Source organism: Bos mutus, chromosome 1, assembly GCF_027580195.1.
Source record: "Bos mutus isolate GX-2022 chromosome 1, NWIPB_WYAK_1.1, whole genome shotgun sequence".
Taxonomy (NCBI): domain Eukaryota; kingdom Metazoa; phylum Chordata; class Mammalia; order Artiodactyla; family Bovidae; genus Bos; species Bos mutus.
This window is the reverse complement of record NC_091617.1, coordinates 71,075,274-71,089,723: the sequence shown is the minus strand read 5'-3', so window position 1 is coordinate 71,089,723 and position 14,450 is coordinate 71,075,274. Positions and strand designations below refer to the sequence as shown.

Here is a 14,450-nt window from a genome sequence, read left to right as displayed (position 1 = left end):
ATCACAGTAAACTGTGGAAAATTCTTCAAGAGATGGGTATACCAGACCATCTGACCTGCCTCGTGAGAAACCTATATGCAGATCAGGAAGCAAGAGTTACAACTGGACATGGAACAACAGACTGGTTCCAAATAGGAAAAGGAGTACGTCAAGACTGTATATTGTCACCCTGCTTATTTAACTTCTATGCAGGGTACAGCATGAGAAACGCTGGGCTGGAAGAAGTATAAGCTGGAATCATGATTGCCGGGAGAAATATCAGTAATCTAAGATACACAGATGACACCACCCTTATGGCAGAAAGTGAAGAGGAACTAAAAAGCCTCTTGATGAAAGTGAAAGTGGAGAGTGAAAAAGTTGGCTTAAAGCTCAACATTCAGAAAACAAAGATCATGGCATCTGGTCCCATCACTTCATGGGAAATAGATGGGGAAACAGTGGAAACAGTGGCTGACTTTATTTTGGGGGTCTCCAAAATCACTGAAGATGGTGATTGCAGCGATGATATTAAAAGACTCTTGCTCCTTGGAAGGAAAGTTATGACCAACCTAGATAGCATATTAAAAAGCCAGAGACATTACTTTGCCAGCAAAGGTCCGTCTAGTCACGGCTATGGTTTTTCCAGTGGTCATGTATGGATGTGAGAGTTGGACTGTGAAGAAAGCTGAGCGCCGAAGAATTGATGCTTTTGAACTGTGGTGTTGGAGGAGACTCTTGAGAGTCCCTTGGACTGCAAGGAGATCCAACCAGTCCATCCTAAAGGAGATCAGTCCTGGGTGTTCACTGGAAGGACTGATGCTGAAGCTGAAACTCCAATACTCTGGCCACCTCATGCGAAGAGTTGACTCATTGGAAAAGACCCTGATGCTGGGAGGGATTGAGGGCAGGAGGAAGGGGACGACAGAGGATGAGATGGCTGGATGGCATCACCAACTCAATGGACATGAGTTTGGGTGAACTCTGGGAGTTGGTGATGGACAGAGAGGCCTGGCGTGCTGCTATTCATGGGGTCACAAAGAGTCGGACACAACTGAGCGACTGAACTGAACTGAAAGGGTGTGAGGTGATACCTCGTCATAGTTTTGGTTTGCGTTTCCCTCACAAATTTTGATGTTGAGCATCTTTTGATGTGCTTATTGGCCATTCATATATCTTCCTTGGAGAAATGTCTATTGAAGTCCTTTTTTAATGGAATATTTTTGTTGTTGTTGTCTTAGGAGTTCTCTATATATTCTGGATATTAAGTCCTTACCAGATATGTGACTTGTAAATATTTTCTCCCACTCTATGGGTTGCCTTTTTATTCTGTGGATACTGTCTTTTGATATACAAAATTTAAAAATTTTTATGAAGTCCAATTTACCTATTTTAAATTTTGTTACCTGCACATTTGGTGTCATATCCAAGAAATCATTGCCAGATTCAGTGTCATAAAGTTTTGCCCTATGTTTTCTTCTAAGAGTTTTATTGTTTTGGGTCTTACATACGTGCAGGTTTTTGGTCCATTTTGAATTAATTTTTGTGTATGGTATTAGGTAAGGGTCCAATTTCATTCTTTTACATGTGGATATCTGGTTTTCCCAGCACCATTTGTTGAAAAGACTGTCCTTTCCCCTTTGAGTGGTCAAGGCACCCTTGTCAAAAATCATTTGACCATAGGGTTTATTTATGGGCTGTCTATTTTATTCCATTGATCCATATGTCTGTCTTTATGCCAATACTAGGCTATTTTGTAGCTTTGTAGTAAGTTTCAAAATCAGTGAGTCTGAGTCCTCCAGTTTTGTTCACTTTTTTTGAGATTGTTTTGGCTATTTGGAATCCCTTGGGATTGCCTATGAATTTTAGGATGGGTTTTTCTATTTCTGTAAAAAACAAAATCACTAAGATTTTGACAGGTATTCGATTAGATCTTAAATTGCTTTGAGTAGTAGACGTTTTAACAATATTAAGTCATCTGATTCATGAACCCAGGATGTGTTTCCATTTATTTCTATTATCTTTCATTTCATTCATAAATGTTTTGTAGTTTTCATAGTGCAAGTCTTTCACCTTCTTGGTTAATTTAATTCCTAAGTATTTTATTCTTTTTTGATGCTATTGTCAATGGAGTTGTTTTTGTAATTTCCTTTTTAGGTTGTCATTGTTTATGTATAGAAATGCACCTGATTTTTGTGTGTTGACTTTTGTCCTGCTACTTTGTTGAATTCATTTTCAAGTTCCAACAGGCTTATATTTTTGTGGCATCTTTAGGGTTTTCTACATGTAAGATCATATCCTCTGCAAGCAAATAGTTTTATTTTTTCTTTTCCAGTTTGGATATCTTTATTTTTCTTGCCTAATTGCTACAACTTCCAGTAATGTAGAATAATATTCAGTAATATTGAATAGAAGTGGTTAGATTGCCCAAAATCAACTGCAGTTTACCATCCACTCATTCTCCTGGAAGTTGCAAGCCTTAACAGATTCTAGATTCTAACAGACAAGTTACATCAGACAGAGTCTGCAAGTGCAGTCTGGGTGAGGAGACAGATTCCTGGTGCTTCCTACTCTGCCAGAATCTTACATCAAGCTGTGTATTTAATATCAGTACTGCCCAGAATCTGGGCCAGTGTTTGTGGTTGGTTTCAATTGCTTTGCCAACAACTGGCTCATCTATTGCTTAAAACAGCTGATATCTTTTCCATTCTCTTCAGTGTCCCTTGTTCTTCATAGCTTCGTTCATTCATTCATTTGTCAAATGCTAATGATGTGCCTGACACTTTGTTAGATGCTGAAGAAGAGTGAGACCTGATCCCTGTCCCCAAGGAGCATTGTCCAGTGATGGGACCGTCATGCACAGACACAGCTGGAAGAATTAGAGTGGAGAGTGTTCTCAGTGTCGTGCAAAGAATGCTTAATGAGAACACATAGAAGGAAGGGGGGCTTCCCACGTGGCACTAGTGGTTAAGAACCTGCCTGCCCATGTAGGAGACGGAGGAGACGCAAGGCAAGGGTTAAATCTGGCATGACAGAAGGGGTGACATTTGTTCTGGGCCATGGAGAATGAATAATTCTGTCATAAATGGAGACTTGAGAGGAATAACCAGTCAGACAGAAGGAATAACCTAACCATATGCTTGGAAGCATGAGGCTCCACTGGGACTCATAAAGTAGAATTTAGGGGGCGTGAAAGGAAGCACTGGGACATGAAGTTGCAAAAGTAATTAGGAGACAGTCATTCAACCATTACCACCATCCATTTTTAGAACATTTCCAGCTTTCAAAAATTTCCCTCTTTGATTATTTACACACCTATCCACTTCTCCCTCTAGTCTTAGGTAGCCACTGATTTCTGTCTCTTTAAATTTGCCCTTTTGGACTATTCAAATAAATAGAATCATACAATAAATAGTCTTTTGTGCCAAGTTTATTTTACTTAGCATACTGTGTTTGAGATTCATCCAATTGTAGACTGTATCAGTAGTTCATCCCTTTTTACTACTGATTAGTATTTTAGTATATGAATATGCTACATTAAGGGCTTCCTGATGGTCAGCGGGTAAAGAATCTGCCTGCAATGCAGGAGACACAGGAGAAGCAGGTTCAGTCCCTGGGTTGGGAAGATCCTCTAGAGAATGAAATGGCAACTCACTCTGGTATTCTTGCCTGGAAAACCCAATGGACAGAGCAGCCTGGCGGGCTACAGTCCAAAGGGTCACAAAGAGTCAGACATAATTAAACGTGCAGGCACAGCATATGCTAAATTTAAAATTTTACTAATTGATAAATATTTGGATAAAAGTGTTTGGACTTTTGGCCTTTATGAATAATGTTGCTGTGAATATTCACATACATGTCTCCATGTAGATGTATTTTTACCTGGTTCCTTTTAGTGGAATTTGGACACCAACATCTGGGTATTAGATGTGATCGTTGCTAATGGGGCGTTGCTTCTCCTTGATCACCTCAGTGGCCAAAGCTGGAATGTGTATATAATCATATACACATTTATATGTTCATATACTGTATCTATCTCCTACATACATTTCCTATAAATATTACACACACACACACACACACACAGTTCATAAGGTTGTCCTGACTTATTCCAATTCATCACAGTAGCATTCTTCCTGCTCCCCTCATTCCGTATTTCTTTCTTCTTTTCCTGTAGTTAGAATGCTGACTCCCAACTATGTGGATATATATTAATTAATTTAATTAATCCTACAATACATACACAAATGCTTCAGAATTGCTACATTCATACACTACAAACAGCAAAGCTACTAAGTTGTTGTGTCCGTTTGTATCCTGTGAGAAGCAGGTGCCAAAACAGGATTAGATGTATTAAGAAATTGATTTAGGAAATGCCTGTAATGGCTAAAGAGAATGGAGGAGGAAGAGTCAGGGAAGTCCTTTAGACTGCAATGCAGGTCTTTGAAAAGAAATTGGAAGAGGATTAGGTAGGCAGAGGTCAGACTGCAGAACAGTCTGAGAGTCTCAGCTGGGATGATGGAGAGTCCCAAGGCAAAGGTTATTTGTTAGAGGAGACCTGTCTCGGGCAGGAATGGCCCAGTAGCTTCCTGTCATGCTTGGTCATTGGCTGAGAGCAGCCTAGGCACACATGGCCATGGCCATGGCATTCCTGCCAAAGTAGATCTGAAGGTGCAGCAGCACAGGACCTTCTCTTAGCTGCTCCCACAGCAGGTTATCCTGAAGGGAAGCCTGCTCTGGTCTCCACAGTGTAGCCTAAGATTTCTTTAAGTGTTTTTTAATCTGTTGATCAAAGGTATACAAAGTACTGTGTTTAAAAGTTGCTTGGATTAATTAATATTATTATTAAATTGGAGTAGGAAATGGCAATCCACTCCAGTATTCTTGCCTGGAAAATCCCACAAAGGAGCCTGCCAGACTGCAGTTCATAGGGTCACAAAGAGTCAGACACGACTGAGAGACTGAGCATATATACATACATTATTATATTATTTATTTGAAAAAATAGTTTGATTCATTTATTTGTATTTTGTCCCTCCCTATTCTTCTTGATTTATTTAGTTTTAGAAGATGCAAACATTAACAAGGATCTAAAGCTAAAATTATTTAAAAAGGTAAACTCAAAGTAATGTTACTCCACCACCTCCTATTTTTTTCTACTCTATTCTTTCATTTCCACCTTCATAAACATTTGCATACTGTATGCACTCATTTTTACCTAAAAAACTTACTGATATATCTTGGAAACCACCCCCATGTGAGTTCACAGAGATCTTTTTCACTTTTTTTAAACAGCATCGCAGTGCTCCATGTGTGGGTGGACCACAGTGGACTCCAACAGGTTCCTATATATTTACTACATATAGGTTTTTTCCAATATTTTGCAATTATCAATAATGCGATAATGAAGAACTTTGTGAATAGGTATTTTTTTCACATATTGTTGGAAGTTTATCTTTAGGGTAAATTCCTAGGAGTGAGGTGACTCTTCAGTCAAAGGGTTAATGAAATACGTCATCATTTTAAAAGATATCCCCCAATTTCCTATCATAGGGGTTGTGTAATTTTACATTCCCACCAGTAATGTATGAAAATACCTGTTTCTACATACTTTCACCGATAAGAGTATGCTTTAAACTTTTGATTTTTGCCAGTCTGATAAATGAGAACTGTATCTCAGTATAGTTGTAATTTGTATTTCTTTTACTGTGAGTCGGAGAAGGCAATGGCACCCCACTCCAGTACTCTTGCCTGGAAAATCCCACGGACAGAGGAGCCTGGTGGGCTGCAGTCCATGGGGTCGCTAAGAGTCGGACACGACTGATCGACTTCACTTTCACTTTTCACTTTCATGCATTGGAGAAGGAAATGGCAACCCACTCCAGTGTTCTTGCCTGGAGAATCCCAGGGCCGGGGGAGCCTGGTGGGCTGCTGTCTGTGGGGTCGCACAGAGTCGGACACGACTGAAGCGACTTAGCAGCAGCAGCAGTTACTGTGAGCGCTTCTCTTGCTGGTCTTTGAAGTCATGACCCAGAAGCTGCGCCTATGGCACCTGTGCTCTCTCTCTATTGGCCATAGCTTAGTCACATGGCCTGCCTGCCTGCTAGGGAGGCTGGTGAATGTAGTCGTTATTCCGAAACAATATGTACCCTGCTTGAAGTCAGGGGTTTTACTGCTAGAGAAGAAGGGAAGAATGGGTATTAAGAACAACTCACTGTCTCTGTTCAGTGGGTGAAACATTTTTCTTCATTTTGAAGGCAGTAGCAACCCTGGGAAGGAATTTTTTTCACTAGGTTTAATATCTATAAAACAATATCCATGCAATGTAAAAAATTTCAATAACATAGCAAGCACAGGTAATAATTTGCATTGTCATGGTTTGAACATATTTCCAGATCAGAGAAGAGTTTGTCCTTTCAACGTTTATTTCTTTTGAATTTTGAAAGTAGTACAGATTCATAATAGACTCAAACAATATAGAAGTGTGTGATATGAAAAAGTAAAACCTTTCCTTTCAACTGTCTTGCCCCGCCCGAGTGCGCCTGGGTGTGCGAGCTCAGTCACGTCCGACTCTGTGCAACCCCATGGCAGCTGCAGTCCATCTGTGCCCTTTATTTCTCGCTTTTGTCAGTGCAAACAAAGCCGCAGTGAATAGTCTTGTACCTGGCTTTGCAGGCTTTCATTAGTGATTGTTAGAAAAAATTTCTAGATGTGAAAGTGCTAGGTGGAAAGATTTTAGAATTTATTCAAATCTACCAGATTGCTCCCCATAAAAGCTATACCAGGGCTACTCCCTCTAATGGTGAAGGCAGGGCTCAGAATGCCTCTGATCGGGTTTTTATCAGGGAATGCCAGCGGCCTCTCTCTTGGCACATCCATTGGTTACTTCTCAGGCCATTATCAGCAGCTTTGACTAAACAAACCACTCTTGCTTATAACGCTTTGTTTCTTGGTTTCATGGACACCCTGCTCTCTAGGTTTTTCTTCATCCCCTTTGCTGGCTTCTCCTTTGGCTCATTTTGTAATATTACAGTGCCCCAGTCTTGCTCCTCTTGTCTCCATGCTTCTAATATATGTGACAGATGCTCACAGATAACATGTGCCAAGTGTCCTCACCTTCTGCCTTGAGGTGTGCTAGGCTGCCTAACAGTAAAATGCTGAGAAACCATGAAACCTTTCTGCTGGGATTAGCCCCTGACCTGCCTCAGTGTTGTAATAAATTGATATAAAAGAGGTTGGAAGTTTAGAGACGGTAGTTAGAGTATATTTTCCCTCTAGTCTCAAGTAAAATGAGGTGGGCTTCAGGGAGCTTACTTGGAGAGCTTACCTTTTGTGCCTTGGTGATTAGAGGTCACAAAATGGTGTGTTAATGTTTACCAAAACAAGTCTAAAAGCCTCCAGATGAGGCCAGAGTGGCTCATCTGGAAGCAGAGCGAACATAGCCCCAATGAGAGAGGGTTGTCCTTCCACCCAACCAGGACACTGCTGCCTGGATGTGGACAGTGGGAGAGTTGCCTGGAGACACCTTAAGGGTATGAGATGCAGTGAGACTCCTGAGAGGCTGTGTGTGATCCCGGACAAAGCGGCGTCCCACTGAAGCCCGGGCTGAGGGAGGAGACACCTCTGTAGAGGAGGGAGTGGTCCCGTGGAGGGATCTGTGTGGAAGTCACAAAAGTGTCCCAAGAAGGGAGGGCCATCTCTGGTGCATCTGCTGTCCCAGGGCACCAGGAGCAGACGACGATGGCACCCCCACCCCCCAGAAGACTATGGTCTCACCCTTTCATTGGCCAGTCCCCACATCCAAGTCTGAAAGGGTCAGAGATTAAGGAACAGGAGACAAGGACGAGCTCGAAAATAGTGAGACGCACAGCTTCCAGCCCTGCTAGTTGGTACCCCACTCCCACACCCTACCCTGCCAGGCCCAGGTCAAGGCAGGCTCTAAGCTGGATATAAGTTTGGGCATTCAAGCCAGGCTGTACTGGAGTTAGTGGATCAGTAGACTGAACCGGACTCTCTGCCAAAACAAAAAAGTTCTCTGTTAATCTGGGAATGAATGCAAAAGTTACCAGACAAGTCTGGTAAAAAGTTACAAGTCTGCCTGAATGTTCATCCAGGGGTGGAAAAATAGCTTACAGATGTAGTTTAAAGGGATTACATAAGAAATGGGTTTATCAAGAAACTGGTTACCCAGGCACCAACGCTGAAGGACCAAATGCTTGTCCCTAAGCAGCAAGACAGATGTGGACACACACAGAAACCCTGGAGCGAGGAGGTGGAATGATCCGGACAGTGCAGCCTGTGTCCTGGGACAGGAGGATCCAGAAGGGGACAGACTGCCAAGGGCTGCGGGCTGTGGGCTGAGGGGTTGGGAAAAGGCTCCTTCGAACAGCTGAAGGCCAACCGACAGTCAGGGAAGCCAGATGTGGAGGCTGCTCAGAGGCTGATGAGGATGTGGGATGGCGTGGGATGGTGGGGCGGGGGGGGCGGAGCAGGGGAGGCTTCTCTCCTGGGGGCCTGAATGCTGAGCTGGAAGCTGTGGTTTTCTCTGTGAGAAGGCTCTTAGCTGTCAAGCAGCCAAACTATGTTCCCGTGGGCACCCTAACCTGGATTGGGGGCCACCCTAACCCAGAGTGGGGTGGGGTTCTCCCCCGGGGGCTGCAGGGGTGTTGGCTTGATGCTAGCAAGAGGCACAGGAGAGGTCTGGAGTGGGGTTCTAGAGTTGTTTGTTGCATGATGGTGGCAGGGTTAACAGAGGTCAGAGGAGGAAGAGCACTCAGCGCCTGGTCATCTCAGCTGGAATCGTTCTATTGGAGCAGACATCAGCGGCCCTCGGAGACTTGGGTCATGCAGACTCTATCCTCAGGGGCTTTTGAGGAGCCCTGATACAAAGACTGAATTAAAACAAGATAGGTGTTTTCCTGATGCCCGTCTGCCGTCTGTGGGAAAGAAAGGTGTCTGTGGGCAGCCCCTCCAGCCTCTGGACTTGAAGACAGCGTCTGGGCAGTTCTTCTCTGGTGGACTCCGGGGGGACGGCAGTAGGCGCTCACCCCTGTCTGTTCCCCAGAGCTGGAGCACCATGCCGATTAGGAAGATCGGCACATCCAGGGGTTCGCAGGGCCAAGTCTTGGGCAAACCAGGCCTCACCCTTGCTGCTATGTGCAGTGGTGACTCTGATGTATCTGATGTTCCTGGTGCCAGGCAGGGCAGAGGCTCAGGGAGCCATGCCTCTGAGTCTTCCAGGGCCTCTGGGGAGGCTCCCTGGGTAAGTTGACAGTTTAGGGGTGAAAGAGATATTAGAGGGGGGTCAGCCTGATGTCCTGCCTGATGCCTGAGTTTTCTCTGTACCGTGTTCTCCCATTCCATCCAGACAGACCCCACATCCACCCTCATTGTCTGAACACCTCCAGGGCAGCCCATGCCATCTCCAGACTGTGAGAGTCACTCCTCGTCTTGAGCTGAATTTGACTTCCCTGCCCTGATTCTGTTTTCCGGGCTGCACAGGACAAGTGGGCCCCCCTGCCATCCTGTTCTCCCAAGTCCTCTCCAGAGAGATTATCCTCTCCAGTCCTCTCCAGCCCTGGTGGGCCAACGTGATAGAGAGCCTCCCCCTTCTCTCCTCGGTCCCTCTGACATTCATGATGTGGGTTCTTCAGGCCTGGGGTTAGGGGCCTCCCGTTTCAAACCACTGATGGCACTCAGCCCATCTTGTAGAGAACTTTGCACCACAGCCATCCTCACGCTCCCTGCTCTGGCCTTGCCGGGCATGTTTGTTCAGTACCAGATGGAGCCCAGGCCAGCCCTCGGCTGAGTGACTTTTCTCAGTGGTCCATGGAACAGGGAGGCATCTCTCCGTCCCTTCGTCTTCTGGCGGTTACTCCTGTCCTCTCCTAAGATTCATCACTGTTCCGTGGGCCACTGAGAAAGGCCCACGGATGGGAGGACTAAGGAGATAGTGCATTTCAGACAGCACAGCGTGAAGCACAGTAAACAGTAGGTGATGTCTGCTTTATTCAGATCCTGCATCTGCTCACCGCTGCCCGCAAACAGGCCCTTGCCTGACGCTCCAGCCTCACGTCCCACCACTTCCTCTACCTCTGCTGTGCCTTCAGTGGCTTGTGGTAGGACCAGAGTCGTCCTCTTCAGGAAGTGCCTGGTCCCCGGGCCCCCCTCTGGTTCATGTCCTCGGCTGGCACTGCTTTTGGAGGCCCTTCCCTGCCCGCCCCACTTTCTGTGCAGCCTCCTGCCTCCCACAAGCTTTCACGCAGCATAGTTGCCCAGTCTTGTCTGCTCACACATCTGCCTCCTTCCTTAAAATGTGACTCTTTGAGGACAGAGGCTGTTATTTATTTTCACGTCTGTTATTAGCACAGTGCTTGAACATGATAGAGGCCCAAGACATGAGTGCTGAGCAAGTGACACTTTTCTCTTGTTTAATAATACTTGAATTTGCATAGTGCTTTGTCATTAGGAAGGTTTTTTTTAAAGCGAGTTCCTCATGCCATTAACCTGAGAAGGTCAGTGCAGGTGGCGATGCCCTTGGAAATAGCGGTGTCTGGAAAAACTGGGCCCCTCTTAAGGGATGCACCTGAGCGCACAGAGCCTGGTTCGTGACCCAACTGCAGTTGCAGCCTGGCTCTGGTCAAGCTGGTGTGACTGGCTCTTGGCTTAGAGCAGAGGTGACTGACTGGCAACCTGCTGGTCACATGCAGCTGTGGGTGTGCTTTGGCATGCAGTGGCTTTTTTTTTTTAAGGGTAATTTTTCTAACACTTGGAACATTAGGAGATCCTAGTTACTAGCTTAAAAATCTAAGCGTCTGGCAGCCCTGGGATTGCATACCCACATGGACAACAGCTGGCGGGGTGAGAGGGCATGTGCTCCGTTCCTGAGCCCTACTGTCACCACTGTCTGATCTCCACATGCCTGGCCCCGGTCCGTACTGGGTTTGCGACCTCTGCTGGGAGACAGCATCCTGCCGGGGGGCTTTGGGGGCTTGTGTCTGAGGCACTTAGTTTGGCATTTGATGTGCCACTGTGCTCAGGGGTTGACTAGAACCATTTACTGGTGGAGCAGGTCCAGGTGGGGCCCCAAAGACCACCCTCTGCGGCTGTTAATACGCTGTGCACAAGCCCCAGGCTTTGGTTGGGACCGGGGGCAGTTCCCTGCCTTGGCCCTGGTCCTCATCCCGCAGGCTGGGTGGGAAGGAGGCGGGTGCGGCAGCTCCTCTCTTCTCCCCAGGACAAAGGGAGTGATGGGGTCAAAGAGCTGGACAGCATGAAGAGTGATCGCTTAAGAACTGTCCAGCTCAACGTCTGCAAAAGCGAAGAGGTGGATAAAGCAGCGGAGGTCATCCGCTCAAGCCTGGAGGACCCTGAGAAAGGTAAGGGCGCCTTGGGGCAGTGGGGGTGGCTGTTCTGAGGGGACCCTCCCCAAACACCCCCTTCCATATGCTAACATCCTGCCAAAAGACAACTTTTCTCTTGTTGGGCTCTTCATCCTGCTGCAGAGTGGAGGAAATAGGTTAAATTTCACACTGCACTGAGGCCATACAGACCAACCCAGCCAGTCCTCACTGAGTGCAAGCTCTGGGAGCTGGGCTGATGCTGGGGACACAGAGATGGCCAAGACACAGCCCCTGCCCCAGGGACCTCACAGTTCACTGGGGAGTTGACCCAGATAATCTCCATATCCCCTCTCGGAGTGCAACATGGGACAGAGGTGTTGGTCTTGGGGTGGGCTGGGGGAGGGTCAGCCAGGGCAGATTGGCAGAGTGCAGGACAGGACGGGCATTCCAAGTGGGAGGGAGAGCGTGAACAGTGATGGGGAGCACACAGGCTGTGCTGAAGGGCAGCCAATCAGGGTCAGGCTGGCGGTTGTGTTGGCAGCACATGAGATCAGGCAGGGAGGTCATGCTTGGGGCCCACGTGAAGGAGTGTGGCTGCTCTCTTGAGGGCGAGGGGAGCCACTGAAGGGGCTTTGCTGTGAGGAATGACCTGCTCAGACTTGTAGTCTGGGGATTGTGGTGGGGGAGAGCGTGAGTGTGAGCCTCCTGAATTAGTACACTGGGTGTTGGAAAAGAGGAGGCACCAGATTTAAGGAGTATTGCGGAGACAGAGCCGGCTGGACTTTGTGTGTCGAGATGAGGTAGAGGCGAGAGGTCTGTATCCTGGACAGCTGCTGCCCCGCACTGGAGGAGCAGCCGAGGGATGGTAGATGCTGACATGCCTATGCACACACCCCCTTCCCCGGAAGTCTGTGGGCTGCAAATCAGGTGTGCATGGTTGGAAGTGAGACTAGGAGTGGAGGAGATGCAAGGAGGAACTGCTGGAGAACAGAAGCAATTTGGGGCCACAGAAGAGAAAGACATCTCTCAGAGAGGTTTGGTAGTGCCCCAGAAGCTAAGGGAACAGAAAGTTGGGGGCCCATCGCCAACAGGGTCACATGCTGCAGAAAATTCTGTATTGTAAGAACTCAAGTGCCCTCCCGGTCCAGGCCACAGAGGACCTTGGTGGGAGAGGCTCTGTCGTATAGCAGAGGGGAGGGGACATGGCTCTTGCAGTGGGACGGTGCTGCATTCTGGTTCTGTCACTTCTTCCAGGACATTTACCTTCGAGCTTCCTGTCAGCCCAGGTGAAAAGGGGGTGCCTTATTCAGCCCTCTGCCATCCTGCAGAGTAGGGTGGGGCAGCTCTCTGAGCCATTACTTCAGTCGGTGGTAGGGAGCAGGCAAGTGGGTGGGTGACCCGGGCCAGTGCTGGTTGCACTGCTGAGCGTTTATCAGTCAGGTGGAAATGCTGTCATCCCCCAGCAGTGACCCCAGGGGCTCCCATGCTGTGAGGCTCTCAGAGAAGCTATCACTGATACATCACCTTGTCAGCCCAGGGCCACCCCCACCCCCACAGCAGGCCAGTCCCAGGCCCCTCTGCTCTCTGAGGAGAGGCCCTTGAGTTCCAGAACGCGCTGAACATCTGTTTAGTAATGAACAGGCAGAGCCAGGACTCCTGCCCCATTAAGCAAAGGCAGGATGGGTCCCACTGGGATGATTACCAGCTTGGAAGGTACAGCCTGCCTTGCCTCCTCCCCGGTGGTAAATCCTCCTCCTGCCCGCCTTCTCTGGGTTGCCTTCATAAATGATTAGGCTGGAAAACAGCTGCAGTCAGCACCATAAACCGACTTCATCACAGCCTGTGGGTTTGTGGTGATAAAACGGCCATGGAAAGGAAGGGTCAGGGTAGAACTGAGCACAGAACAGGGCTACACTGGGGTTGGGGGCTGCTCAGGACCCTGGTCCTTGTCCTCAGCCACCAAGACGTAGTCAACTCTATCCCAATACTAGTCTGCCCAGTTAGCCTAACTGGGCAAGTTGGGGAGGACCCCGGGCTCCCCCTTGCCCTTGGATTGGGCTCAAATCCCAGCACCAACCCTGGTGCAGAAACCGTTCCCTGTTCCTTTTTCCACATGACGCATTCCTGCAAGGGCTGTTAAACCGCTCACCATCACCTTAATTAACCAGTACTGCATTTTTTGGAAAAAAAGATTTGAAGATTTTTTAGATCTGAAAAAGAAAATAAATCTGTCATATATGTGGCTGCCCAGGTCTCTCCCCTTTTCCCTTCCTTCGGCCCCCTCTCCCCCGACCGCCAACCCCTCATGGACGTCTTTTACTGGGCTGTTGTTGTTTATTATTAAGTCACTGAGCTGTGTCGGACTCTTTTGCGACCCCCTCCTGGGCTACACCCCGCAACTCTAGCCCACCAGGTTCCTCTGTCCGTGGGATTTCCCAAGCAAGAATGCTGGAGTGGATTGCCATTTCTTTCTCCAGGGGATGTTTCTGACCCCTGGATCTTTCTGACAAGGGCTTAAACCCTCGTCTTCTGCATTGACAGGCAAATTCTTTACCACAGAGCCACCAGGGAAGAAGCGTTTTTCTGGGTTGCTGCTGCTGCTGCTAAGTCACTTCAGTCGTGTCCCACTCTGTGCGACCCCATAGACGGTAGCCCACCAGGCTCCCCCGTCCCTGGGATTCTCCAGGCAAGAATACTGGAGTGGGTTGCCATTTCCTTCTCCAATGCATGAAAGTGAAAAGTGAACGTGAAGTCGCTCAGTCGTGTCCGACTGTTACACAGTGCAAATTCCGCCCCCTCCTTCTCAGGCAATACTGTCTTTGACCACCAGATGGCGCCCTCCCTGAGCTTGCAGACCAGATGCCTTCCCTAAGTCTGTGGCCACTTTTGACTCACTCCACCGACCCACCTTGACTTCCCAGATGGCGCTAGTGGTCAAGAACCCGCCTGCCAACATAAAAGACATGGGTTCGATCCCTGGGTTGGGAAGATCCCCTGGAAAAGGAAATGGCAACGCACTCCAGTATTCTTGCCTAGAAAATCCCATGGACAGAGGAGCCTGGCGGGCTACAGTCCATGGGTCTCAAAGAGTCGGACACAACTGAAGTGACTTAGCACACACACACACACCCA

General features: G+C 47.7%; 1 protein-coding gene across 2 annotated transcripts in view; it reads left to right on the top strand.

Annotated features, from left to right (window-relative positions):
* BDH1 (3-hydroxybutyrate dehydrogenase 1) overlaps positions 1–14,450 on the top strand; it is a 36,245-nt gene that overhangs the window by 15,253 nt on the left and 6,542 nt on the right. For both annotated transcript variants that reach the window (XM_070371334.1, XM_005897835.3), the window contains exon 5: positions 11,213–11,354. In XM_070371334.1, the coding sequence (XP_070227435.1) occupies positions 11,213–11,354 (142 nt within the window). The remainder of the gene's footprint in view (positions 1–11,212; positions 11,355–14,450) is intronic.